This window comes from Phoenix dactylifera, chromosome 1, assembly GCF_051530095.1.
Source record: "Phoenix dactylifera cultivar Ajwa chromosome 1, Ajwa_hap1_PhDact_Kaust_v1.1, whole genome shotgun sequence".
Taxonomy (NCBI): domain Eukaryota; kingdom Viridiplantae; phylum Streptophyta; class Magnoliopsida; order Arecales; family Arecaceae; genus Phoenix; species Phoenix dactylifera.
Window position 1 is genome coordinate 64280986 of NC_143190.1, and position 27942 is coordinate 64308927.

Consider the following 27942-nt stretch of genomic DNA (forward strand, 5'->3'; position numbering starts at 1 on the left):
GAATAATATTATTATGCTTAGTGGATGATGATATTTCTCATTAAATTGTGGATTTTTACATTGTATGGATATTGATTTGATATGATGATATTAGGTGAATGATGCTTTTTTTAAAAAAAATTTGGAATATATGCAGAGTATTTATTTTTTGATACTAGATAAAGAAATATATCCATATATTTTGATAACCTATTTTCGGAGCATAGAGGCCACACCCCTCAAGCCCCACTCTCTTCTCTCTTTGGCACACTGGATTCGTTTGTAAGTTTCTTTTTGTTTAGGAATCCGCTCAAGATTCCACGGCGCTTCTTCATCAGAAGAGAATGACGCTTTCCAGTACTGTTTGGTATGGCCCCTCCACATATGGAACCATAAAGATGGGTACTCTTCTATTTCAGAAACGATGGATAGCTTGACGAGAAAATGATAAATATCTGAAGCTAGGTCTTATTAAGTAGTTGGCAACGACCAAAGATTGTTCTGCCGTGATAATTTCTATGTTACTCGTGTCCTAAAATAATGATTTAAGTCAAATGTTTTGACTATATTGTCAATATTGTAATTGGCCATGATGAGAGAGGTGAGCAAGTTTTGGAATCATGATACAAATCATATATCGAACAGAACAGTACGAAACGTACCGTATTGTACTAGTTCAATATCGATAAATGGTACAAAGGGCACATCGACCTTCGGTATACCAAACTGGCCTCCATACCAAATATGCCAACATAATGACAGAATGGCACCAGTTCGGAGCTCGGTACCAAAACGCCATACCTTGCCCGGCATGCTATATATATTATTTGAGTCAGCTATATATTTACGCTAAATTGGATAGTCTAGATTGATGCCTCCGTGATTGTGATGGATTGATGAACACTATCTTTTTTTTTTTTTTTCTTCATGGAAAGGGAGGCTAAGAAAGTAGGCAAAGGAGATGCGATCAGTTCAGCAGTTACAAGTATGAGGGGGAGAGAACATAAACAACATGGAGGCAATTTGACAGAGGAATTCCAAACCCAACCGAAGTGCAGACTCGCCAAAACCAAGACATCTGAAGTCGGTCATCTTCAACTAACAAGAAAACCAGATAGATTCAAATCGAAATCAGCAAAGCAGAAGCTCAAAACCGGGACATGAATCATTCAAATTCGATAGCTTTTCATCCGAAGAACAAGCAAAACAAAAAAAAGGTTCAATGGAACCATCATTCCACATAACTGATCAAAAGAAAAAGATTTCCATCCTCTCAGTCTTCAGCACCTCTAGCAGAACAACCTATAAAAGAGCTGCCAACGATTTTATCCAAGATGAGCCAGAATAACTCTCCTGATGGACACTAATTTCAAAAAACAATCTGGTAATTGAATTTGATGGCAACAAACATTTGTGCTGGATGTATGTTGTTGGCGTATAATACTGGGATGGAACTCTGACCATGATGGCTTCAGAAGTCTGAAACTTTGATGATTTGTTTTTCTTAGAGTTAGACCGGAGAAAACTATGACGTGGTGTCCACTCATATTTGAGGCACTTTTGAGGGACAAGATGAAGTAGAGTGTGTTTGCTTGCTGAGCTTTGTGGTGTGCTCCATTTTCTGTTTTATAGATACTTGATGTAATCTTTATTTTATTTTGTCAGAGATTTGTGATATCTCCCAATTTAATGTCTATCTTGGCATGACGGCAAGGGTGACTCCATAGGGATCTGGATGTCATGGGATTGAAATATAAAAACAACCTTTTTGCATACCGAGAGTAAGACTGCATACAATCAATCCTTCTCAAACCTTGCAGTGGTAAGAACCTCATGAACTGGATTGCACCTTCTTTGCAATTACTTAGCCGATATGCGGCATGAAGGGAATGATATTGTTGTGGGAATTAGGCCAAGAACTTGATATCAAATAAATAACTAAGCAAGTAATATATGGTTAACACGAATCATATATGATTAATATAATCCAAAATGATTGACACAGATCCAATGATCCTCTTGGATCATTAATCAACCGATATTAATTGTTGTTTGTAAGCAACAAGAATCATACCTCCGAAATCCATGCTCATCATGGATAAAAGAGATCTCCTGTAGGTATCCAACTTGATGGCCTACAATTTTTTTTCCCTTTTCGTAAAAGAAAATTAGAATTATTTCAGAAGTCAGTTTGGATCCTCTCTAACTCAACATCCTCAATTAAATTGCCAGCCCCCGACTTACATAGTTTGCTTTCCATTTTCCAGTGATGCCGGTCTTGGTCACTGATGGGTTATTGAAATTTGACATGAAGAAGCTAGAGAGATTCCAAACCACAGATCTACAAGATGAGGTATATCTTTCATGAGAGTAAAGTTATTGGTAAAATAACAAATTTTGATTCCGATTGTACAATAAAATGGAATGCTATAAACAATTGATATGATTTAACTGCTGGCTATGCTTGGTGTCAGGTCCATTTCATTTGATTATAACAGCCTCCAATGTGGCCCACCCTCTCTTTAATTTTTCTTAAGGGGAATAGAGGTGGAAGAAGCCCCTCTTTAACATAAGTTGTTATGCGCATATGCATAATTTTCTTACGACGTGGCATAAAACAATTGATGTACAATATTTCAATATGAAATTATCTACGTGTTGAATAATATTTTTTTATGTTTATAACTGATGCCTAGGAGCATTTTTCTCTTAAAAAAAGCCATTTGTGACAGTATTTACAAGTGAGAGTGATATGTCAAAACTGGTTACTTGCCCTTCCCTTTCATGTTCCTTCACATTTATGCGTCCATAATAGGATCCATGGATGGCAAACAAGATAGATACTATTTTAACTTTCTTGTCCCGGTGCATTTGGCTATTACCATCAAAGTGGGATCTTCTGTGATGCCTTGTAGGCATTTTTTATGGTACAGAAGACAGTGCGCTATAGGATTGCCGCCGCCGGAAAAATATAGGCCTTTTAAACAAAATCCAACATGTTCAGCATCCCGCAAAGGTCTCGGTCATCCATTTGAAAGATGAAGAATCTGCTCTGCGAATAAGCACAGGATTTGGGGCATCTGTGATCAGAGACCATGGTTCCAGCTTGATTGCGGTGGGAGGACATCGTCTCTTCGAGGCATCAGTATTTGGAGCGGAGCTCAGGGCTGTATGGGAAGGGCTCTCTTATGCGAGACATGTTCTGGAAACAGGCTACATCATTCTAGAGAGGGACTCAGCCTCGTTGATTGAGCGCCTACAAGAGGGAGGGCCGGAGGAGGCAGAGCACCCACACCTAGGTGACACACGACGGATGCTGCGGGAGTATCGTGCGTTCCAGGTTAGGCATGTCCTTCGATAGGCGAATCAGGCTGCTGACTGAGTCATCTCATTTGCTACTAATCATTCGGAAGAATTTCTCTCGACCCAGCTGTCTTCTATTCCCTTTGCTTTGTATATCCTTATTGCTCGTGACGCAGCTGGCTGTGCTCACACAAGAGCAGTAAGAGCAGCCGATGTACCCAGAAAAAAAAAAAAAAAGAAGCAGCATAGGATAGGATCCGTTATCACCACTTCATTACTGGCCACACGACCTAGAACGGGCTACATCGTGGTGGTCACAGGGATTTGGTCTCCAAAAATCGTAAATTGTCACATCAATCAAATCACATAGAGATTCCAACGTGAAGTCCCGCTTATCTCTTCCTTCACCGCCAGTCTAATATGGTTGAATGGCATCTGGATCCTTAACTGCAATCGATCGCTTGCTGCGCTGATTATTGACCGACATATATCAGAATCATGCTTAATATCGTTCATTATAATATACATGATTGTAGATATCATGATTACTATATATTGCATGCATAATATTAATATATCAATTTAAAATGATCTTCAAAATTTATGAAATCTGATTATTACGTTCAAATTTAGTACTTATGTCAAAGCATAAAATTTTACTATTTGATGGGGGGCTCATGGTCTCAAGCCCCGAACCAAGCTCCTTTGCCTTGCTCCTTGGCGTGCGCCCTTGAAGAAGCCACTGATTATGGACCGATTATAAGTAACGTTAGTGGAACAACTCAATACAAAGATCAACAATAAAACTAAACTGAATTTTATCCACTCCAATTGAAAAACAAACAAAAAAGAACAATCAAAAGAAAACTAAAAAAAATCTAGCAAAAGATCAAAAGAATCTCTTTCTAGCCCAATCTAGTGAAGATTGATATATCAACTACTAGTCCAAGTCCTTGAACACAAGATTTAACGACCGAAATCAGCACAATGCCGCCCAAGCTTTTCGGCCGACTCTCTCACAAGAGAACTAAACTCAACTCAACTTTGAGATGCCTCACAATGGCCTCCTACAGCCCTTTTTATGGACTCAAAACCCTAGGACTCCTAGTTACAATAAAAGACCAAGATAAACTTGAATTCCTAAACAAAAGGCTAAGATAAACATGGAAAAGAGTCTTCCCACGGATCTTTGCTGATGTGGCACCGTGCAAGACTTCTCCACCCTTGATTTGCATGTGATCAATGGCTTGAAGGAGTCCTAGAAATCCTCCAAGAAGTGCTTCCTATATTTGGTCTCTAATGTTTTTTTTTATAATTAAAAATTCATGTTGTTATATTCTATCATATCTAATCTTATGAATCAAAAAGTTCAACTTGTATACAAAGCATGCTAATACCATGAATAGAATAAAAAAATTATCTTATTTATAACACAAATTTTTCAGCTTCTAATATAGAGAGCATGTGTTGTAGCTGGAGCTCGATCAGGTTCTCCACTTGAAAAACTATAACAATTTTTTGCATGCATGACTGTAGCTGCTAATTGTACATGGCCGAAAGAACCACAAAATCCATGCCCTCAACCTGAAAGAGCAAAGGAAAAAGAGGATGGGCCCGGCTGAGACTTCTCATATGTTTTCCTAAGAATTTCTCTCTGATAGGAAAGAGATATATAACCACATTGTGCAGCCTATTCTCAACGTGGCATAAGAACGCCTGAGTCTTCTTTTCTTTATAGATTCTGAGAATTTATGATTGTTTAACAATTTGTGGTTACATTTTCAGTAGATCATCTGCATTCATCCAAGAGAACAGAAAGCAAGGTGCAAGCCATAAGACATGACTTCGTAATTGCCACTGAACTAAATCTTTTATAAACCCAACGTTCTCACATGCAGCTTATGTTCAACGATCTCAAATGAAAAACGAACCTCTCAATAACCAAAAACCGAAACCTTCTTCCAAATGGGTGATGCAGTAGTCAATTGCCGAGGCATATTTTGCTCATAAAGAAGAAGTTTGGCTGCCATCACAGTAAGTTTGGAGCCATGGACCTAACATTTCAAGAAACAGAATCTTGTCCAACCTCCAATGGAAGCAGCGCGCATCAGCACTAAATTGCACGACATGGACTGCGAGGAGCATCTACAACAAAAATTGAGTTCCTCACAAGCAAATATCAGGATATCAGCATAGTATTTTGGAATCTAGCTAGAGATTAGAAAATGAAAAGAATACAGAAAGAAGCTAGTTTCTTGATAAGGAACAGCATATTCAGCAACCATCCATGCCGGGCAAGGAACGGATTGCTGTCCATGTTCAAACACAATGATCTTCTTTTGGCTAAAATACACGCTGGAGTTGAGGGACGTCTGGCTCCAGCAGAAGGCAAGCTTGAGTTATAGGAGCAGAGGCATATGATCCTTGTAACAAGCCACGGGCAATAATCTCATAAGCCGCATCGGTTAGGTGCATTCCATCCCAACATACATGCTTCGAGGGATCACTGCAGACCGTATCCTCTCGAGCTCCACACATTGCAGTGAGGTTGAAATTATACGGACCACCACCTCCACAGCATGCAGCTAGAGGTGCATCAAATCCTGCAACCACATCAATGCCATTCACTCAGCTTCCAAACCATCACATATAATCCACTAATATTAGCTGTTCCATCTATTTAATAAGGATATGTTTAATTCATCCTGCTGTTTAGCAATTCGCCACATGATTAATTACCAATCACAAGTAATCACCTGTGCTCTCAAAATTCCAAACCAATATGACAACTGCACCGACTGTTGGATGCTATCTACTAATATAACCATCATCAATTGTTGAACAAGTGCAGCAGAAATTGTTTTTTTTATTAGCTATTAGATAACATATAACACATACCTATAAACACAAGTACTTGAAAATCACACAAAGTACGAAGTAATTATTGCTGCTTGCAAGAGATATCTCGCTTATCCATTATTTTCTAATCCCTAGCCCTTTTCGTGAAACTCTATGGTCTTGAAGGACTGAAGTTATGCTAGACTTACTTTTATTGCATATCTTACTTTAGTTTTCTGCTAGGTAACTCTAAAGTTTGTGCTAAACACTTCAGCATGCATCATTAAATTTATCACAAGAGGGGTACCAGAGATATCTACTCAAATCGCCTCATTAATCAAGAGTTATTTGGGGAAGGCTACCTCACATTAATATAATCCATGGCCTGCCAACCTCCTTTTAAATTAAAGAACAAAATTTCCAGTGCATAGATGCCCAAAATCAGAGGTGGCTGGGGTCTATGGGCAGCTCCCACGTCCAATAAGGCAGCAGAAGTCTTAACACTAGCCCAGAAGAACGTAATTAAGCTGCACTTAGGGGTGATATGTGGTAATCTAATCACAATCTGTCATACTATAAGCTAAAGCATGATAATGGAGATGTGCAAAGAGAAGAAAAACAAAAAAAAGAATGCCCACCGTATTTGAGCGGATGACGGTAGATATCCATGGCAGCATCGTAGTAGTTGGCATAGATGATGGTGATACGGGGGTGAAGTCTTCGGAGCCGATCCAACTCAGTCTGGAGGAGGCTGTTGTGGTACTCAGAGAACTCGTTCAACCACTTGATACAGCCTGTCTGCGGGTCGTAGTCTTCTCTTCTTCCGCTCTGGTGCACCGTAAGATATGCGGAGACGCATCCAAGTGGGAAAATTCCTGGTACTACCAATGTTTTGGCCCCGAGCTCGATCAAGCTCTAGCAAATCAAATTGAGAGCCTCAGTACAAATTTAAGTAGAGGTTGCGCCGCCACCAAATCTCAGATGGATATGGGATCTAGCAACAGAAAGAAAGAGCGAGAGAGAAGTGGGCTCACATTGATAGCCCAGCTAGTGATGTTGACGACGCTAGGAACATAGGTTCGTATCTCATCTATGGCCTTTAACTGGGCGAATGGGTGGTTGTAGTCGTTTCCTCCGATCTCTCCCATGAGGACGAGGGACTTGCTGAAGAAGCTTTCACAGTCTGCCGATGTGTGCAAGGAGCAAGACTCAATTGATCAATCTCCTTTTGCTCAAATGGTTTTGGATAGACTCTCTCCAAAAAGAGCACCAATTTAAGAAATTTTAATTCATAAGATACAGTTTGGAATGAAGAAGTACCAATCACCCCACCTGCTAGATCACTACTCTGTTCGCCGGGGATGTGGAAGCTGATGATTGGCTAAGGGGAAATGAGATTTTTTTTTTTTTTTTGATGATGAAGAGGGAGGCAAAGCTGCCCGGCTTAGACAAGGAGAGTTTACAGAAACTATTTATAAAGGATGGAGTGAGAGAGTTATCAAACTTACGTTTTCTCTCGTTCTAGAATTCTCTGCACTCAAGGATCAAGAGAAATCTTGATTTTTGATATTTTTCATTAATTTATTTTTTAATATCTTTCTCTCTCCTCTTGCATTAGTAATATAGAATGATATTCTTAAGTAAAGAAACATATTAGCGGTTTATGTTTTTTTTTTTTTGAGATTATAGCTACTGAGAGACATGACTAGTGGGGCATATTTTAGCTCCGAATCTTCTGGTGCCAACCCAACTTGAACATTTGGTGGACCAGTTGGTTTCCGAATTGGTTTTAAATAAAGAGGTCAAGTTAATATTACTTTTTAATTCAATACACATCATCTCAATACCTAATGCAGGAGACTTAACTTCAGAAAAAAATCAGAAATATGTTCATATGTTAAATGTAAAAGTCATGGTACACGTTTTTTTTCTCATTTCAATTTTAGAAATTGTCATTGTAAAACAACTAAATATATAAATGAACATAATAATCATTTTTATTGATTTTGAGACCACGGGGCAGAATATATTATAATAGGCATTATATGAATTTTAATTGACTTTACATGAGAAAATGATGGATCTTATTTCGCAACATCAACTGTTAGATCATATCTCTCACAGATTTTAAAGAATTTTGATTTTTTTTCTAGATCCCGTAGCGGCTATTGTTGCTGTGGAAGGCAACAAGCATGTGTCGGATATAAAAGAATAGACTGGATTAAGTTAGCCTTTCTTTCAGCTATTATATCATTCAGCTAGCTGTATCTATCATTATATTCAGGATATCCCTCGGATACCATAACCGGATGTCGAGACACACCGGAAATTGCCTGCAGTATCCCAATCCCCTATATTGGTGGGATCAAGGAAGGGAGACATAACCCTCCAATAAATCATTAAACCGCGTCACCTAGTTGTATGATTGGGATATCCATTGATCTCATATCCTTAGGCTGGTTCTCTATGGATGCCCAATAGGATCAAAATTTTCGGGAATGAAGCCAAGAAAATTGAGCATGGAGAAGAGATGACTTGCCTGATTTAGAGGAGCAGAGAGAAGGCAGCAATTTTTTAAACCACTGGATCTGCGTAGCCAACGAGTACTGGGGCCACGTGAGAACCATCCCTTTGTCCCTAAAGAATTTGCCGTCGAGCGCGGTAACCCCGGCGACCGCGAAATTTACGCCATACCGGAGATCCTGCTTGCTGGTTCTCACAAGATACGGCGGCACGAGCGGCAGCCCCATGGCCTGAGCTGCATCCACCATCACAATTTGGAAATTCTAACCAAGATTGATTAATTACTCTGCGGAGGGAGAGGAGAGGAGAGGAGTGCATACCAATGAAGTCAATGATGACTCGCCCATCGGAGAACCGGCCAGTGGGGCGGCGGAAGTAGGTCTTGCCATATGGGGGATGGCCAACTGGGCCGGCCTTCTCGCCGAAGTCGACGAGGTAGTTCCCGGTGTCGGCGATCGAATCCCCGAAGCTGATGATGGAATTGTAGCAGGTGGTGGCCGGTCTGGATTTTAGAAAGATGAAGACAGTGGCAAAGAGAGGGAGTTGAAGCAAGATCATCGCTTTACAGAAGACGGTGGCGGTGGATTTGTTGGTGGAGGAGGCCATTGGAGAGGTGGAGTGGATCGGAAGGGAAAGGGGGCGGGGTGGTGTTTTCTAAGGCAGCTCGTTGAGGGCTTAAAGGCTTTTGTCGTTATTTTTTCTCCTCAACGACTGTAGAAGACGGCAACTCTTGTGGTTCGGCTCTGCTGTAAAATAGTTAAATATGAGCCAGGGAACAAACGGGTTCCGATTCGAGCGCAATGCACGGAGGACTTTTTTATTCATGTTAATGTGCGATTGACTTCATGGTCCCAGCACAACTAGTATCCGTCGTTTTCTACCGGTATTGTGCAAGGGAAAATGCATACCACAAATAGGTACGCAAAACGTGTTCAAATTTTCCTTTATTTTTGGGCCGTCAAGGATAGAGATGGTATTTTTTGTCCTCAATCGTCAACTCACCTCGTGTATAGTAAATATTTTATATATTATGCATATGGATACATTTAATAAAATAAAAAAACAACAAATTCCAAAAAATCCTCAACAACTCCTAGCTCTCAGTCCATAGAATGCTTTCGGAGCGGCAGATCACATAAGAAGCCACCCATCTATAATGTTTAAAAATAGGATTTATACTTTCCACCTCGTGCAGATGGATCTTTTTGTTGCAAAAATATTGCTCAATGTACCCGGTGTTTATTTTACTGAGAACCAAAGCTAATTTTACACGCTTTTTATAGGAATATAGGGTTTTAAAGCTTGATTAAGTGGCAGATTGGCTAGTCCACTCCATGGCATTACCTAGGATAGCTTATTTTTAATTTCTTTCCAACTTCAAAATATTTTGTATTCGAACCTCTCTAAGATGATTTAATCCATCTCTCTCATTACCTCTCTAGGATGATTTAATCCATTCATCCCATTGAAAAAATATGAAGGGCGCGCGGGTCCGGCAAACATCTGATCTAGCTATATATTTTATGTTTTTTATAAGATAAAGATGAAAAATAATAGTTTATTTTGTTCGATATCTTTTTAAAAATATAAATAATATTTTTTATTTTTATTATTTAAAATATAATCATGAATTATTTATTATAATTAATTATTTTAAAAAATATAACTACAGTGGAGGCGTGGACGTAGCAGCGCACTCCAAGACTTCTCGGATGAAGCAACTCTAGATCCTAAATTGATTGAATCTTGGATAGTAAATGCTCCATTCGCATGATTTCAACAGCTGACTTTCTTTATTACAATTAATTACCTCCCTGAAACAAGTTATTCCACATGACCAGAAGCTAAAGCAGTGCTCTTCCATGATTCGCGAATGACAAGTCGAGATCCAAATCATGGCATTTTCCTTGGTAAAGATACCTAAACTTGAATAATATAATAGTTAAGCTATGAGCTGGATGTTAAGCAGTCATTGTCAACTAACTTTTCAAATAAATATCATGTGATTTTAAGAAAAATGTAAATTTTGTTATGGAAATAGAAACAAAAGGAAGGAAAAAATATCAAAAACTTGTCATTAGACTCCTCGCTTGCCCTCCTGAGAGCAATGTTTTAGCTGGTGACCACCCTCCTGGCCATCTTGAATAGGTGGCCACCTGCAATATCGAGATATGCTAGTATCTTGATTTAATTCCACTGGTAGAGTAACTTGTGGTACTTTAAAAGCAAATGAGAAAGCTTTGCAAAGAAACTTAGAGATAGTAGAGCAAAAAGAAAGAGAAATATATTGATTTACGTGGTTAGCTTGATGGTCAATGTCCACGGATGGACGTGATTGAGAAATCTTAGCTTATAAAAGAGAAAGTACAAAGAGGAGAGGCAAGTACTATACAAAAGCTCTCAAATGTCGTAAGCACTCGTAAAGATCCCATTCCGGAGCGATTAAAAAAACTCTTCTTACAATTACAACTAATCGTAAGCTGGTCTTGAGCTTAAACTGTATTCATTTTTAATTGCATTTCGTGCCTGGTCTATATAAAATTTAACTTTTTTTATGTCCAAATCTGGCCCATGATCTAGCAATCTATCATTTAATAGAAAACACCATAACTGTATTCATTTTTAATTGCATTTCGTGCCGGGTCTGTATTCAATATGGTAATGTCAGATAACATTGATGAGTGCATGTATCTCATAGATTTAAGACTAATTACTATTAATTAATTTTCTAATTTTGAATGAACACATATTAACAATTGGAGCCAACAAATGACTAAAGATAAAGTAAATGTATTATAATTTTGATTCTATGCACTATATTGTATATTATGATGAAGAATAGCATATTTTATCAACAAACTCTCAAAAAATAAAATATTTCAACATAGTCATTGACTTCCCACTTTGTAGAATAATTGTCAACTGGTTATATGAATCAAAAATAACAATCCTAACCCAAGTTAAACATATGAAAATGTCATAGAACCAAAATAAGCCTTCAAGAATCAACCACAGGCATGAACGGCCATGAGTCTGGCTGTCGGGATAGGATCTCGATGTCGAGCATTTTCCAGATCAATTTTTTTGAGAATTAGATTCAGCATCCTTGTGTGTAATTCTCAACTAGCTCGTTCGCTTTGTTCTGTTGAATTCAAGCATTGCCATTCTTGTCTCCAAGAAACGAGATGCCATCTCCCTAAAGAGTGTAAAATTGAGGAATAACAACGTTCACTATAGTGCTTCAATTGTTTGTCCTGGTGTATTACTCACTCTTACCCAATAGTTGCTCCTTTACAATAGAATCGTCTTTATTAATAAAGAGATGGAATGTACGAACTACATACAATTTGGGCTGGTGGTGCAGTTGGCTAACAAAGATGTTCCCATTGGTGAAAAAATTGAAGAGTCCGTTCGAGAACAAAGAAGATGGAACTATTCCTCTGAAAAATTCTTGCATTCTGTTGACACCAAATGTTTGCAACTTATCGCAATCATTAACTGGCCCCAAGCTCTTCCTACTAATGGCCGAAATTTTCTGCACTTCTAGGAAGTCCAGAGCGTGCGGTGGTTGGGTTGGCTGTCCTCTTAGATGGAGTTGGGTTTTAATTCGCAGCAGATCAAATGCTTCCTGCCAATGGGCAGCATTTAATGAGCAAATGAGCAGTATATCAGAAAAAAATGAGCAACCATCGATCTCATTCGTTTGCATAACCACTCAACACTGATTCATAGTACTAGTGCAATCACATCCATTCATTTGCATAACCAAAACAATGAATTACAAGACTGAAAAGATTGAGTACGATCAACAAGAAATGGCCCCTAATGTGGCAAGTTCACTGTTGCCGCTACATTCTAAATACTGAGGCCAGATGGAACCAAACTAAGTAAGGCGGCAAAAATGAAGAAGAACTGGTATGTCTTTGAAGATGATCTATAAGAAGTCTGCTTATCAGAAAATTTCCAGCAGAAAATCCTCGATCTTATGCCTAAATCGGAATGGTATGACAATAGTGTAGAAAAAAAATCTTACAGTATAGAGTCTCCAAATGAGCTAACTTGAGGAACTCCGAGTCACCCCTTTATATAGAGCAGTAATCGATCCGTTACTTGATTGGATGCGACGTATATTAATTAGAAGATAATGGTCAGCCGCATGTTTACAATGCGGTAACTGTCCGCATGAGCAATACACGGTGGTAATTACTCTGATCGTGCATTGACTGCAATGTTGTCATAACTACCAATCTTTATTAGCATGAGCAGAGTGATTTCTCGATTCTCACCAAAGTTGTTCACCTCAGTTAATACCCAAGCCAAGGAGGTCAATCTAATCTGAGATTGAAATATCCAATATTTTTTCCATTAGCCATAAAATCATATAAATTCTTGAAAATAAGATCCAACATCCTAGCAGGCCATTCTTAACTCCTCTACTTAGTTGGGTAGAATACATGTTGGAGCTGACTGGCATTTCACTCTATTTTTTTAGCATGTTTGGATTATGGGAGGATCGGCATATGGTCCTTCTAATAAACCACGGGCAACGATTTCAGAAGCCGCGTCGGTTAGGTGCGTTCCATCCCAAAAAACAAACATCGATGGGTCGCTGCAAACCGTAGTCATTGGAGCCCCGCACAGTAAAGAGAAGTTGACGTTATAGGGGCCACCACCTCCACAGCATGCATCCAAAGGTGCCTTCTTAAATCCTGCAATTCCACAAATTTCATTCTCTCAAAAAGATGACTGAATGTAGTATAGAGAAAATTTAAAACAAAAAATAAAAGGAAACAAGACATTAAGCTGTTGCGATAGATTGGAAGTTATCCAAGCTGCTCGCAGTCTTGGACATTATAGAACAACTCACAGCAACTATTAATTAAGATTTGGAAGACAAAAAGGAAACACCGACCAAATTTCTGTGGAGAATGGAAGATGCTCATTAGGGCTTCGTAATAGTCAGCATAGATGATGGTAACATGAGGATGAAGTCGTCGGAGCCGGTCCAACTCATTCTGGAGTAGATGATTGTGGTACGCCGAGAATTCATTAACCCACCGGATACAGCCTGTGTCTGGATCATAGTCTTCTGCATCTTCACTTTGAAACGCAGTAAGGTACGTCGAGACACATCCAGATGGGAAGATTCCCGGTACTACGAATGTTTTTGCACCAAGTTTGATCAAGTCCTAGCAATCAAGCAAACAGATCTTTAATTAAGAAGCTGGTGTTGCCCGAGCTGGGGCTAAATTCCACTAAAACTAGGCACAGTTAGATGATTGAGGGAGAAATTAAACTGACATCGATCACTGAGCTAATGACTTCAACGATATTAGGAATGAAGGTTCTTATCTCATCGGTGGTTCTTCCTTGTTCAAACGAGTGACTATGGTCATTCCATCCAATCTCCCCCACGAGGAAAAGCGAGTTGCTCATGATGCCTTTGCAGTCTGTCAACATGTGGAAGCAATAAAAATTGTTCTTGGTAAATTCAAACCAACAAAATCATATAGCAAAAAAGAAGTTTGTGCATCGTATCATCAAACTTTTATTAGACATAAAACTAAATGGGGAGGAGAGTGTGAGACATAAAAAAACAAGAAGAAAAACTGGGAGGAAGAAATTGGTGTCACCCGAATCCGTGGAGCATAACGAAGGCAGCAGTTGCTTGAACCAATTGAACTGAACACCCAACGAGTACTCCGTCCATGTAACGTTTAGCCCTTTGGCCCTAAAGAAGTCGTTGTCGAGAGCCGTGGCCCCGGCGACCGCAAAATTCGCTCCATACCGGAAATCCTGGGCACTAGTTCCGGCCAGATACGGAGGCACGAGCGGCAGTCCCGAGGCTTGTGCTAACACCAGCCATCACCAAAACTCGATTAATAATTAGCTCGTTACATTTTGGGAACCAAATGTAATTCACAACAATGGCTTTTAGAAGGAGAAGGAGACATAAGGAGGATTAAACACCAATGAAGTCAATGATGAGTCGCCCATCGGAGAGCCGGCCAGTGGCATGATGGAAGTAAGTCTCGCCATATGGGAGCTGGGCAAGTGCGCCGGCATCGTCGCCGAGGTAGTGGAGAAGGTTTCCGGTGTCGGCAAGCGAGTCCCCGAAGCTAAAGATGGAGGCAAAGCAGCTGGCGGTGGTGGCCGCGAAGGTGCTCCTCAAGATGGAGGTGTCATATAGGGTGACAAGGTGGGTGCCGAGAAGAACGAGGAGGGCGGCAAAGAGGGGAAGGTGAAGCGAGTCATGGAAGGAGGCCATTGGAGAGGTAAGAGTGGACAAGGGACCAAGGAATGCCGGTACGCTTTAATCTCCAGGAAATGAATGGCCCTCGATAATTCTTTTTTCTTTATAAATTTTTTATGTATATGAATACGAATTTGTATTAAATTTTTTTGGTAAACAACCTTTTTATTTACGAGTAACATCTTCTGAATAGACCATCATATAGTAGTGCGCCAAAATTTGAAAGCCATGATGTTTCGGGATACCTACTAACCAATGAATTGCTAGACATCTCCTTCCATCGCACAAGTTGACACCCCCACCACCAGAGAAATTATTAGTAGATTAAGTCTACCACGTTAGTGATGGGAACATCAGAGTCATTGCTTTAGATGATGGAGCCATCACAACTATTCACTCACACCGCACCAGAGTTTGACATCACGGTCTCCAGATTGGGTCCATTGAGTCTGAGCCACTTTTATTTTATTGCATTATTTGTATTTATTTTAGTCAAGTCAATTTGATTAGTTGTTTTGTTATTAATCAAATCAATTGAGTCATATAATTGGGTCGAGTGATTGGATCGATTTTGATATGTAATCAATTGATTGACTTAGTCAATTATTGAAGAATTCAAGTTTGGTTAGTTATCAATTGATTGACTTGGTCAATTCATAATGTAAGGCCTATATAAAAGCCACCCCGCTCATGAATTAGGAGATTGAATGATTGAATAAAAAAAAACTCTAACCTCCTTTCTGCTTTTTTTTTCTTCCTCCTTCTCTTCTCTTCTTCCTGCGGCTCTATAACCTCTTCTTCATCCTCCTTCCCTTCTTCTTCCTCTTTCTCTCTTCTCTCTGCAGTAGTCCGCCATCAGCTTGGTATACCCATTAATTATTCAATAATAATAAAGTTAAATATAAAATTATGTTCCAGAACTAATTATGCGTCAGCCAGATTGGCTTCTAGGGTATACATCTAACAAACCCCCTCCCTATAAAGTGAGGGGTGCAAAAGTAGGAAGGGGATGTCAGAGAGAGGAGGAAGAAAGGAGGAGAAGGCAGTCTTGATGGAAGAATCCCTCTGTGCTATTGTTGTCCACATCTGCATGGAAGGCTGACCTCTTCACTAAGGTGAGATGAAGCCCTAACAAAGGACAAGAGTTTTGTATCTTTAATTTCTATTCTTGGAGTTGTATGAACTTTTTTTTTAATGAATATCTTCTTTTATCTCATATTTAATTTTTGTGATCTTAAGTATGATGTTTATACAACTGTTTTTCATGATCACTAAGTAAATATAAGATAATCCATGCTTAAAAAAATGCGGTGTCCTGCCACATTAGTTTAGGGTAAACATCTCATGCCAACTAAAGATGGATTTTTCTAAATTACTCTTGTGATTTTTATTTGAATGCTTATAAGGCTTGTAGCCAATTTGCATGTTAATCCAAGAACGAATTAAAATACAATTAATCATTATTGTTGTGTTAGAGGTAAATTCCTTATCCTAAGTCCTTCTATTCATATCATTTTTAATTACACTTCTTATGGGATTACCGTAGTTTAATCTTCTTCACAAACTCTTCTTTATATATTTTTAAGAAAACAACTGTTTTCAAATCTCTGTGGATCGATACCCGTAATTAGCTACTTTCCTACAAGATACGTGCTATTGCGTGGTCTTTAAAGTTGACTATCAAAGGTCGGCTATTGCGATCTCCACTTCTTCCAACTTCCAAAAAATATCACCCACAACCTCACGGTTCCATCGGCACAACCACCTCTTGGTCAGCTCCAATTTTTGAGAAATTCTCTGCATGGCATTGCCGCGCAGCGGCAAGCTCCAAGCTCCTCAAACGATGTGCTAGGACTGAGGGTAAGACAACCAAACCTTTCAAAGCGAAAGGGGCAATGGCAACTGGAGTCTGATGCCGACGAGATCAGCAGTGGACAATGATCTGAGACAATCCGAGATAAATGGCTGAGTTGATAGGAAGAGAACCGGATAATCCAATCGGTAGATGCCACGGTCCTGTCTAGCCGCTCCCAAACCCTAGCTCTACCTAACTGGTTATTACACCAGGTAAACTGTGGTCCGGAGAAGCCCAGATCCATTAGGTCGTTCCGCGATAGGAAGTCACGGAACTTCCTCCTATCACTATGTCAGTGAAAGCCCTTCCTCCTCTCTTCTCACTAGCGTCCTGGATATAGTTGAAATCACCCACCACTGCTACCAGAAAACCTTAAGTGACTAAATGGGTGATTTCATCCCACAAAATTCTCCTAGTCCAATGGTCAGTGCTCGCATACACACCGTTTAAAACCCACGGTGCTGCGTTGGGTTCCGAGACAACCATATTAACTTGTTGAGAGCAGTTATGGAAAATGTCTACTATTGCCACACCCCACTTCCACATTGCCAAAATATCCCCAGACAGTCCTTGGGATTCTACTGCATAAATCTCCTAGTCTGCCTCTAAGCGTCGTTGTACTCGGCAAAGCCCTCTACTGGACAGACGCGTTTTATAGAGGAAGCAGATCTCTGGACCGTGGATTTGCACCAACCTTCTGAAAGACGACATGAAAAACGGCTTTGCCGCCGCCCCCTACAATTTAACACTAGAATCTTCATGGAGAAAAGTCCGAGAGGTCGGCCATTGGCACGCCCACCTCCTAGGCCTCAGGGTCCATCTCTACATCGGGGTAAATGCCACCCTGTAGATCGTCATCCACACTGGCTCCGGAGACGACCTGCATCACTGCCGCCTTGACCCATTGTACAATCGTCAGATGATCCACCATCAGCTTGCTAGCGGCCCCCTCATAACCATCCCGATCACCTACTTCGGACAGCATAGGTGTAGACATATCGCGACCCACTAGTGCATCACCCGTAGGGCAGCCCACCACGACCTAGTCCCTAGCCAAACGAGTCTCGCCATCCGACTCAAACCCGCCCGAGACAGCCTCCCTCTGCACTGCAGTCACTCCTGCAGGGCCTCAAGAGGTCTGGATCTCAGGAACCGAATCTGCCACCAAGGCCAGAGAGCTATACTGGAAGACCGTGGCCGCTACCTCAGCTGAGCCCCCTAGGGGCTCCGTCACTCCTGGCTCACCAGGCCTGCCTAATATCCTGAACAGGCCCTAACCCAAAGTCATGGAGTCCCCTCCCCCCCGGACCCTCTCCCCGAGGTTGGCCCACACACACTGGAGCTGGGCCCTGCAGGCCCGGCAGCCCCACTCACGGGGCATCCCGACCCAGGCCTGCTAGCGGGCCTGCCTGAGCCCAACTAAGTTCGCCCCACCGAAAGGCCCGCATCCACAAGGGCTTTCCTAGTGTTGCGCGCGCGCGGCCTAGGTTCATGGGCCTGTGCGTCCACAGCCCCACGACAGGCCAGCAGACCTGTCACACGTGCCGCGCGGGGAACACGTGCCCCGCGTGGCTGCATCTTAGCAGGGCCATGGCCAGCTCCCCTCGTCAGGGTTCGGCCCGCAGTGCCGAGGCCCAACTCCAATAGCAACCCAGGGTTCCTGGGTCGCTTATTGGATGGGGTTGCAGGCTAGCCCACAGGTGCAGTGCTTGGGCCAGCCTACTGCTCAGCCAGGCCAGCTTGCACCCCCGCCAGCCCAGCCTCGCCTGCAAGGGGTACCGAGTCACCCAAACCCACGATCGAGCCGAGGGCCGGGTCAACTCGGAAACCTTCGGGCAAGATATCGGAGACCGAAAACCCAACCACCACCTCCGGCTGCCCCTTTAGCGGAGAGTGGTGGCGGGCCACCTTGGTTGGCTTCGACCAGTCTTCCAGATCCGGCGGGGACGCAGGAGGACCGGGCCAAATCACCAGGGAGGGCGGCCGAGTTGAAGACAACTCAACCACGGGCACAGTCGTCTTCCTCGGCTGTGGCGGCCCTTTCTCCCGTGGAATCCGGGCACGGATCGCCACCAGCCATGGGCCATAGATCGGCCCGAGGTCACCCTCCCCGAGGCATAGCCTCGTCGCTCTGGGTCGTCCCCGATTTCCACCACCATGGGGCCTCCCTCCTCCGTATGTGCTGGTTCCAGAAACCGGCAAACGGACGTCGGGTGCCCAATCCTTCCACACCGGATGCAGAAGTCCAGGATGCTCTCGAAGACGAAGGTCTGCCAGAGAGCACTTTCATCTTCCCATGAATTTAGGCCCTCGAGAGGAGGGGCTCGGTGGTGTCGATCGCCACCTTCACTCGGGCGAAGCCCATGGCTCGCCGCTCCTCGGTCACCCCATCCACGGCCAACGGCCACCCTGCCCAGGCCGCGATGTTGAGAATGGTCGAGGTCGACCATTACTCCACTGACAGCCTGGGTAGTGAGAGCCAGACCACCACGGTCTTCATAGGGTCCTCCCTGGGTAGAAAATCCGGTACTCATAGTTTCATGGTAAGGAGCTGCCCTGCCACCACCCATGGCCCCTCCGACAACGCGCGGTCTCGATCCGCCGTTGACCGGAAATGCAAGGCAAAATGATCGTCGGGCTACTGTCACCGCTGCCACCTCCCCTGCCTTCTTCAGCCGGGGCCCGGAGGGCTCCATCCTCGGCTACCCACTCGGCCGGCACCCACCGGCCGAGGTTGCGGCCTACCACCACCAGTCCCTCCCACTCTCGGCGGGCTGCCTCGATAGGCTTCTCTAGGAGCTCCAAGACTGTCAAGAAGCAGCGGCTCAAGCGAGCCAACTCTGCTTTTGTCGGCCGATAGGTCACCTAGGGCCCTGGTCTCACCCGGGCCCCAGATCTCTCCCCACGGCTCTCCGATACCGTACCTTTGCCTTGAGCTGCCACCTCCACCCTCTTTCCCGTTGTCTGCTCCGCTATTGTACCCGTCGTCCGCTCCATCGGGTCGCCAAGGCCATAGGGGATAATGCCTGATAAACCTGGGACACATAAAGGGGTTGGGGAAACAAAAACTAAAGCACTAACCTAGCTTGGATCTGCAGACGAAACAGGCAGCTGACTCAGAGCGTTCTCGGCCGTGACCTCCGTAAGCACTCCACTGGACTGCCGCACCAGCTGCCCCACGAATATCACCCCATGGATCACCGCCAGGAGCACTCGACCAGACTGCCGCCGCCCCTTCCGACCGCCCCGAGCCCACCAGCCGATGGACACGGACGATCCAGAGCCTCCACCACCACGGCTGCCGTGAGCACCCCACGCGGCAATCACAGCACTGCCCCGGCCGACTAGAGACTAGCCGCTATGCTTCGAAGCACCCCGAAGAGTAGACAGCCGCCGCCCCTTCCGACCACCTCGAGCCCACCAGCCGATGGACACAGTCACACAGACCACCCAAAGCCACGAATCAGGGCCTTTCCACCACCGCGGCTGCCGTGAGCACCCCACACGGCAGTCGAAGCACCTCTCCGGCCGACCGGAAACTAACCGTTAAGCTTCGAGGCACCCCGGAGACTAGCCGTTAGGCTTCTCTCTCTAGAACCGGAGTTTCTCTCACTAGAACCTTTTTTTGAACCTTTTTCGTTGATCTTCCTGATTGTGCGTTTATTTTTAAAAACGTTAGTTTAATCACCTAATGTTGTTTTCTTTTTCGCATAATAGTCTTCCTCTGCTCTCTTCTCTACTCTCTGTCTCTCCTCTGCTTCTCTATATCTTCTCAAACTTGGAGGTAGTGAGGGACTAGAGGCGCGATTTTACCATTTGGTTTCTTCTTGAAATCATCAGCTGTTAGGGGAGTGGCGAGAAGTTCCTATTGTACGCGGGAGATGAAGAGATAAATTTGAAGTGTCCGTTGGAGAACAGAGAAGATGGAACTGTTCCTTCTTGGAAAAATACTTGCATGCCGATCACACCAAATTTTGCGACTTAAGCTAATCACTAGCTAGTCCCAAGCTCTTCTTAGTACCGGCCATCCTATCAATGGACTTGGGTTTCAATTCGCGGCAGATCAAATGAACGAGCATTTAATGAGCAAATGGGCAATGAATTCTAACCTGGTTCCATGTAAAGACCAACCCGAGCTAACCGTTCAACTTTTCTAAACAAAGAATCTCGTTTGCATGCAGTCTATTCTTCAAAGCCAAGCAATGGAACACTCACGTCCTCTGATGCCGTAGCTTTCCAAAGGACTTTATAATATGGACTATGCAGGCTGTCGTTATTGATGAACCTATACTAAGTCAACCGAAAAGCTGTCATTCGGAGTGAGTTTCCAAACTGTAATGTCAGCCATCCTATGAATGAAGGATATTGTGCATGATTTGATTAGAGAAGAGGGAGATTTTTTTTAATCCGCTCATTTCGAATCTATCAAAAAATAACTAAAAAAAGATAAAATAATTACGAAAGTAGGAATTAAGTACATTTTTATTTTATTGATGATTAAAAAAATCAAGGTATATAGTCTCTATTTATAATGGTGAGGTCCACCCTTACACAATTTAGACGAATTTCTCTTTCTGATCCTACTATGACTTTCTTTTATAAAATAGATATCACTAGTAGAAATCTTCTAAAAAAACTAAAAATTCTGAAGAGGTAGATCTTGACTTATATATCAATTTTGTCTTCTGTCGCTCTACCTAATTCTTCTCGGATAGAGAGCTACGCCCAATCAAAGTCTTACCCAAAAATAAAACTTTCCATTTGACCGACTCATTTTGAACCCCAAACGATAAAATTTAGGCTTAATTACTAAGAGTGCTGCCCTTTTATGTGTCACGTCATAGATTTCGAAAAACTGCCTGATTTTAAAAATAACCATCTTAATTAAACGTCGTATGATCTAGTTATGTCCTCTGTAAGTTTGGCATACGATTCGCTCTTCGATATGGCAGATCATGCTTTTAGACCTTATTTGGTCTTGCTCGTAGTGGGCAAAATGGTGCACATCGATTTGGGAATCCTCCTAGATTAGTGCAGGCTTTCTAATTGACTAGCTTTACGATGCATGAGAAGCCCTTACAATCTTCCCTTTCAAGCCAAAAATCTCTAGCTCTATTGAGAGGCAACAGCTATGTTTGTCTTGAGAGCTCTATGATACAGATCCTCAAAGAGATAACAGAGCAGGGCTGAGCCAATCCAAGAGTCCTCTCACAACCAAATATCTGATCCTCAAGTCTCTGATCAATTCCTAGGCCTATTTTGCCAGCAGAGCATGATTCATATTCTTAATATATTTTAGGCCTAATCCTCCTCCTTTCTTAGTCCGACGGACACTGACCCAAGCAGGGATGAAGTTGAGAATTTCTAAGTAAACAAGTTGAAAGATAATAAAAATTTGGAGTCGAAAATGCAGTGGAGTGGGCGAATTCCTGGTCGTAAGAAGTTGTGGTCAAGTGGGAAAAACAGAATTTTTAGTGACTAAAATATAAAATTTAGAAGAAAAAAAAAACACGTGGGCGGCAGAGTCATATTATAGGGGGTTCCTTTCTAGTCTTCCTGTCTACTCAGATTTCCAGCAATTACCACTTTCTATTCGAATTATTTAATTCCTCTCGGGACCCACATCATCGTGGATTTCTTGCAAGGTTGCGTCTTAGAATAATTATCAATTACATCAATCAAGAGTAGCAGTCCTCACACAGAATCTTGTGACAAAGTCAAAACCATACTAGCCCCCAATAATCTACCACTAAGAGCCAAGTGCCAACCTTACCTAGAAAGCTACTGGAGCCGAAGATTCATTTGGTTTGTAGGAAAAAAAAAGAAAAAAAAAACATATTTTATGTAAGAAAAAAAAATCATACAGAAGAGACATACAAAGTCTAATTTTTTAAAATATTCAGACATCAGCTTTCTTAAAACAAAAAAAAAAAAAAAAAAACATATTTCGGCGACTAAAAATTTTTTTCCCGGAACAAGGGAGTCATGACTCATGAGCGGCATTTTACTCTAAATGGCGGCACGTTTGGATTATGGAAGGAGTGGCATACGGTCCTTCTAATAAACCTCGAGAGATGACCTCGTAAGCCGCCTCCGTTAGGTGCGTCCCATCCCAAAACACATACTTCGACGGATCGTGACACACCGTAGTCATTGGATCCCCGCACCTTAAAGAAATGTTCAGATTATAAGGTCCGTCACCTCCGCAGCACGCATCCAGAGGTGACTTCTTAAATCCTGCAATTACGCCAACGCCATTCGGTTACAAAAATGTTAAAAACAGTGTTAAAAAAAAAAAAAAAATCTCCAGGAATCTTGGGACTTATGGAACTATCACCAAGTGAGGCATAAAAGTTTTATTAAAGGGGGCAGAAAAAATAAAAAAAGAAAAGGAGAGGCACGAAAGAAATGCTGACCAAATTGCTGTGGAGAACGGAAGATGCTCATTAAGGCATCGTAATAGTTAGCATGGATGATGATGGCATGAGGGTGAAGCCGTCGGAGCCGGTCGAGTTCCTCCGAAAGTAGACGACCGTGGTGTTCCGAGAACTCGTTCGCCCACTTAATGCAGCCCGTCTGTGGGTCGTAGTCTTCTCGTTTCTGGCTTTGGAACACGGTAAGATACAAGGAGACACATCCGGATGGGACGATCCCTGGTACTACCACTGTCTTTGCCCCAAGTTCGATCAAGTCCTGATGGTGAAAAAATGGGAGAAAGCTTGGGTCGCACCGTGTTCAATTTCCAGAAAAATTTCTTGGCTTTTAGGAAGACGAGTGTAAGCTTGAGATAGAAATGAGCTCACAGTGATCGCTGAGCTGATGATATGGATGATGTCTGGAACAAATGTACGTATCTCATCTATGGTCATTCCTTGGACGAACGGGTGATTGTAGTCGTTCCATCCTATTTCTCCCATGAGGAAAAGCGAGTTGCTCATGAGTCCTTTGCAATCTGTCAATGTGCCAAGAAATAAAAACGATGGATCGATCTTGTTTCACTTTTCTAAATTTTAACTAGTAAAGTATGTGGCCCGCCAACTATCCAATCCAACTACCAAGCAACTGCTGTCGGTGAGCTGTGGCTTCCCCAAAAGACACTCTTTCTTTTCTTTTCTTTTCTTTTTTTTTTGTTCCAATTCAATGTTTTTCTGAATTATATCAATATGCACGCTTACAGGGTGGACTACTAGTGGATTTGGTCAAGTCTATGTCCAGCTTAATTCAGATCCAGCTTATTCGTTTTTGCAGGTTTGAGTTGAGCTTGGACCCTTATCAAATTGGAGTATTGCTAGGCGTACCCCAGCACGTACTAAAGATGAAAGCCAAACCGGGTTTGGTGCCCAATACACAGCGTGTTGGTACTTTAAAATGGATTTTAATGCATATTTTATCTCTAATGGTCTATAAAAAACCTCATCAGGATAGGCATTGGTTATGCAAAAATTCAGAAGAAGCATATGTAAATTTACTAATCATCTTTTATATGTAATATATTAAATCTAATAAAATTAGTAGAGCTAATTAACTAAGTTTTTGCCTTGATGGCTGCCGCATCATCCAACCATAGAAATGGATACCTATTAAATCGGGCACATCGATGCATCATCCTTGAATGTTAATGGTCATTTGTCTCCGCAATCAAATGAAATTAGTAATATCTAATGATAGTATTATATGTTCAACAGCGTACTAAACTTTGATCTCAAATTGTGTCACTCGGTTTTCTATCTGCAACGGACATAAACCACATGATCTGCCCAAGGTATCATCTAAACTACTCTAATTGGTGAGTAAACTATCTCCTCCCATGATGAGAATAGGACATACTTCCGCCACCTGGGCACCTCCACGAGTACTATAAATAGCCCCATCAGGTAACGCCTAGAGGACTTTTTTGGCTAATATAAACTCCATGCTAACTTAAGCATCGGAGGGTCCTCACCGAAAATACCGGTAAGGCTTTGTATAGGTATGCCGACGCGCGGGAGGTAGCATCCTTTCTCCATCACAACCAGTAGCTCCCTCAACTTCTCCGGCGTGGTCGCCCTCGGACCAAATTTGAACCACAGCATATTAAATCTAATAAAATTAGTGGAGCTAATTAACTAAGTTTTTGCCTTGATGGCTGCCACATCATCCAACCATAGAAATGGATACCTATTAAATCGGGGACATCGATGCATCATCCTTGAATGTTAATGGTCATTTGTCTCCGCAATCAAATGAAATTAGTAATATCTAATGATAGTATTATATGTTCAACAGCGTACTAAACTTTGATCTCAAATTGTGTCACTCGGTTTTCTATCTGCAACGGACATAAACCACATGATCTGCCCAAGGTATCATCTAAACTACTCTAATTGGTGAGTAAACTATATATGCATGTCTAAATGTGCACATGTGCTCGTTAAGCCAAGATCTCTAGCCATAAGAATGGTGGAGTTACAATTTTTTCTAATAAAATATCTTTCAATTGCAGTTGCAAGTTCAATTGCCAGGCGGTAAACAATGGGTGCAGCACCATTGACACATTTATTAAGAAATATGTCAAAATGCGTCCGTGTGGCCCACCATGGCATTAGAATAATTTTGAGTAAATGCCAACTAATTTGACGTCATCCTCGACGGTGGTACTGTTCGTCTCCTATGGGGCAGGTAGCGATATGGAAGAAGGGGGGTAGGCTTACCTGAATCCGAGGAGCACAGAGAAGGCAGCAATTGCTTGAACCACTTGATCTGGGCACCCAGCGAGTACTCCGGCCATGCGACGTTAAGCCCCTTGGCCCTAAAGAAGTCATTGTCAAGCGCGGTGGCTCCGGCGACCGCAAAATTCGCTCCATGCCGGAAATCCTGGCTATTTTTTCCGGCGAGATACGGCGGCACGAGGGGCAGTCCCATGGCTTGTGCTGCAGCCACCGTTACCAGATCTCGCTTTAGAGTTTAGCTTATCGTAGGAAACGTAACAGTTGGTAATCCAAGATAACAACTATAAAATTTGGGAAGAAGGAAGAGAAGAGATCGGGAGGATTAGGTACCGATGAAGTCAACGACCAGTCGACCGTTGGAGAACCGGCCGGTGGCGCGGTGGAAGTATGTCTCGCCGTATGGGAGATGGGCAACCGGGCCTGAATTGTTGCCGGAGTAGTGGAGAAAATTTCCGGTGTCGGCGAGGGAGTCGCCGAAGCTAAAGATGGATGTGTAGCAGGGGGTGAACGGGGAAGCGTTCTTCGAGATGGAAGGGTGGTTAGTGGTGGCCGGGATAGTGTTTACAAGAACAAGGAAAACAACGATGAAAATGGTGAGGAGGAAAAGTTGAAGCAAGAGACGAGTGGAGGCCATTGGAGAGGAGTACTGGATTGAAAGGGAATCAAGGCTCAAGAGATGGAGGTGGCTATATATTAATCCTTTTAAAGCAACGAAAGAAATGGACAAAAATATTTGGTGTGCGCACAGGGGAATTTCGAATGAGGCAGGTTTATATTTTCTGTGCCCATTTTAAATGGAACCTACGAGTTATTTCTACTAACAGAATTCATTAGTAGTGGAAGTTTTGTCTCGATTTTACTTTGAAATTTTCTTTTTAAAATGGATGGTGGAGAAAATATGACAAAATAGAAAGCCGCCATACCACATGATTTTTGTTTGAAAAAAATAATATCCCAGGAAAGAAACTTTGATTTTCTTTCCATCCTTTGGCCCTAATAAATCAAGGCCCCACCGTTGGGGGCAAACCTAGGTGGAAAATTTTTTGTCCTAATGTTGACTCACCAAACGGTGGCTGACACTTGCGATGTTGCACATGGTTGTTGGATCAGGCTAAATTTAGAGGATCGGATTAGAATTTGAGGCTCTTTGGCCTATTTCAAAAATAATGCAACGGTTCATGAGTCTCTTCGCTCATTTCGTGTTTTTTTCTTTCCACTCATTCTCTCACTCTTGCTCAAGGTAATCTGCCATTGCCCCTCTTGGGCCTCTCTCTCTCTCTCTCTCTCTCTCTCTCTCTCTCTCTCCCCGAACCAGTGGCCTCGCGTGGTGCGACAATAAAGGCGCCCACAAATGCGCATTGAGAATATCACGAAAAGTAGCAACGACATCAAACTGATGCTGAGAGATTGCAGTGCCTTACAGATAGTGCATGTGTACCAAAAAGCGATAAGGCCGCAGACTGGATTGCATCTTACACTGCGTAGCACTCTGGAGAAATACTTTGGCCACATCGAAGGACTTCCCTTCGCATCTTAGCCAAGTTCTAGTCTCTAATTTGTTGGCAGGCCCTACACTAAAGTAGGATGAGCTGCCATTGTACAAGAAGAAGAAGAAGAAGAAGAAGAAAAGCAGCAGCTGGACCATCAGTCTCAGCCATCCAGAACATTGCATTCACAATGTGCTTTAATAAGAGCATGGGTAGTAACTACCCAATCTTTCCCGTAGACATGAGTTACTTGAAAAGACTCCACGTTCAGGATAATCCTCCTAATATCCATGATAAGAGAGTGGCTTATTTGAATCCGTCTAACAACTTGAAGGAGTCAACTTCTAGCAAATTCCTCTTAGCTGGCAAAGGGAGCACCGCAGAAAAAAATCCTTCCCATGCTACTCTCAATTCTACCATGGGCATCCAAGCTTCCTACATGTTTTAAATGCATAACTTGATCGAGTGAAAATATTGGTACCATTAACGTATAAAATCTGGAAACTAATATGGGTGTTGCCGCTAGATTCTGGATTGAGGTTTGACTCCACTTGACATCATTTTGGTTGGAACCGAAGTGTAGTGAGGTCAGATGAGATCGAGATGGTCCGAGATCGGTTAAAACTAAAACGAAGGGCGATGTCAATGTCCCGCCCCGAACCCGGGGCCCGGGGCGCGAACAGATGCCGCGCACCTGCAGGGCGGACCCCGCAGGCACGCAAGGCAGATAAATCAGATCAACCATCAATAACTAATTAAAGATAAATTTCAGTTTTCATATCAAATGTCCATATATACAAAAGTCAAAAGAAAAAGTCAATATCTACTAGCTAAATACATCATGATCACTCTATCCCGTAATCCCTATAATCATATGTCATCACCTGCAAAAATGTAAATAATAGGAGTGAGCTAACAGCTCAGTAGGCAACATCATGCAATAAAGTCATCATATAACATGTCATGATGCATATAAAAAAAAACAGCTAAAACTCA

At 42.4% G+C, this 27942-nt stretch overlaps 3 protein-coding genes across 3 annotated transcripts; all 3 read right to left on the bottom strand.

Annotated features, from left to right (window-relative positions):
- Positions 1 to 5410: 5410 nt before the first annotated feature.
- LOC103697604 (GDSL esterase/lipase At1g31550-like) lies at positions 5411 to 9372 on the bottom strand. The gene is made up of 5 exons (XM_008779509.6): positions 8964 to 9372; positions 8660 to 8878; positions 7155 to 7303; positions 6759 to 7035; positions 5411 to 5885 (listed from the first exon to the last, which is right to left on the bottom strand). The coding sequence occupies exons 1-5, from the start codon at positions 9247 to 9249 to the stop codon at positions 5626 to 5628; spliced, it is 1191 nt and encodes a 396-aa protein (XP_008777731.4). The 5' UTR covers positions 9250 to 9372; the 3' UTR covers positions 5411 to 5625.
- A 3607-nt stretch (positions 9373 to 12979) lies between these two features.
- On the bottom strand, positions 12980 to 14917 carry LOC103697607 (GDSL esterase/lipase At1g28580-like). The gene is made up of 5 exons (XM_008779512.6): positions 14614 to 14917; positions 14277 to 14495; positions 13945 to 14093; positions 13556 to 13832; positions 12980 to 13352 (listed from the first exon to the last, which is right to left on the bottom strand). The coding sequence occupies exons 1-5, from the start codon at positions 14909 to 14911 to the stop codon at positions 13132 to 13134; spliced, it is 1164 nt and encodes a 387-aa protein (XP_008777734.4). The 5' UTR covers positions 14912 to 14917; the 3' UTR covers positions 12980 to 13131.
- A 7635-nt stretch (positions 14918 to 22552) lies between these two features.
- On the bottom strand, positions 22553 to 26262 carry LOC103697609 (GDSL esterase/lipase At1g28580-like). The gene is made up of 5 exons (XM_008779513.6): positions 25790 to 26262; positions 25442 to 25660; positions 23555 to 23703; positions 23168 to 23444; positions 22553 to 22988 (listed from the first exon to the last, which is right to left on the bottom strand). Exons 1-5 carry the CDS (start codon positions 26091 to 26093, stop codon positions 22756 to 22758), a joined length of 1182 nt encoding a protein of 393 aa, XP_008777735.6. The 5' UTR covers positions 26094 to 26262; the 3' UTR covers positions 22553 to 22755.
- Between the last annotated feature and the right edge of the window lie 1680 nt (positions 26263 to 27942).

Coding starts and splice junctions, on each gene's coding strand:
- LOC103697604 (XM_008779509.6), bottom strand. CDS start 9,249: ATGGCCTCCTCCACCAACAAATCCACCGCCACCGTCTTCTGTAAAGCG. Junction 7,304..8,659: donor TCTCTGCTCCTCTAAATCAG/GCAAGTCATCTC, acceptor ACACATCGGCAG/ACTGTGAAAGCTTCTTCAGC. Junction 7,036..7,154: donor TCACTAGCTGGGCTATCAAT/GTGAGCCCACTT, acceptor TTGATTTGCTAG/AGCTTGATCGAGCTCGGGGC.
- LOC103697609 (XM_008779513.6), bottom strand. CDS start 26,093: ATGGCCTCCACTCGTCTCTTGCTTCAACTTTTCCTCCTCACCATTTTC. Junction 23,704..25,441: donor TCTGTGCTCCTCGGATTCAG/GTAAGCCTACCC, acceptor GCACATTGACAG/ATTGCAAAGGACTCATGAGC. Junction 23,445..23,554: donor TCATCAGCTCAGCGATCACT/GTGAGCTCATTT, acceptor TTTCACCATCAG/GACTTGATCGAACTTGGGGC.
- LOC103697607 (XM_008779512.6), bottom strand. CDS start 14,911: ATGGCCTCCTTCCATGACTCGCTTCACCTTCCCCTCTTTGCCGCCCTC. Junction 13,833..13,944: donor TCATTAGCTCAGTGATCGAT/GTCAGTTTAATT, acceptor CTTGATTGCTAG/GACTTGATCAAACTTGGTGC. Junction 13,353..13,555: donor CCATTCTCCACAGAAATTTG/GTCGGTGTTTCC, acceptor GTGGAATTGCAG/GATTTAAGAAGGCACCTTTG.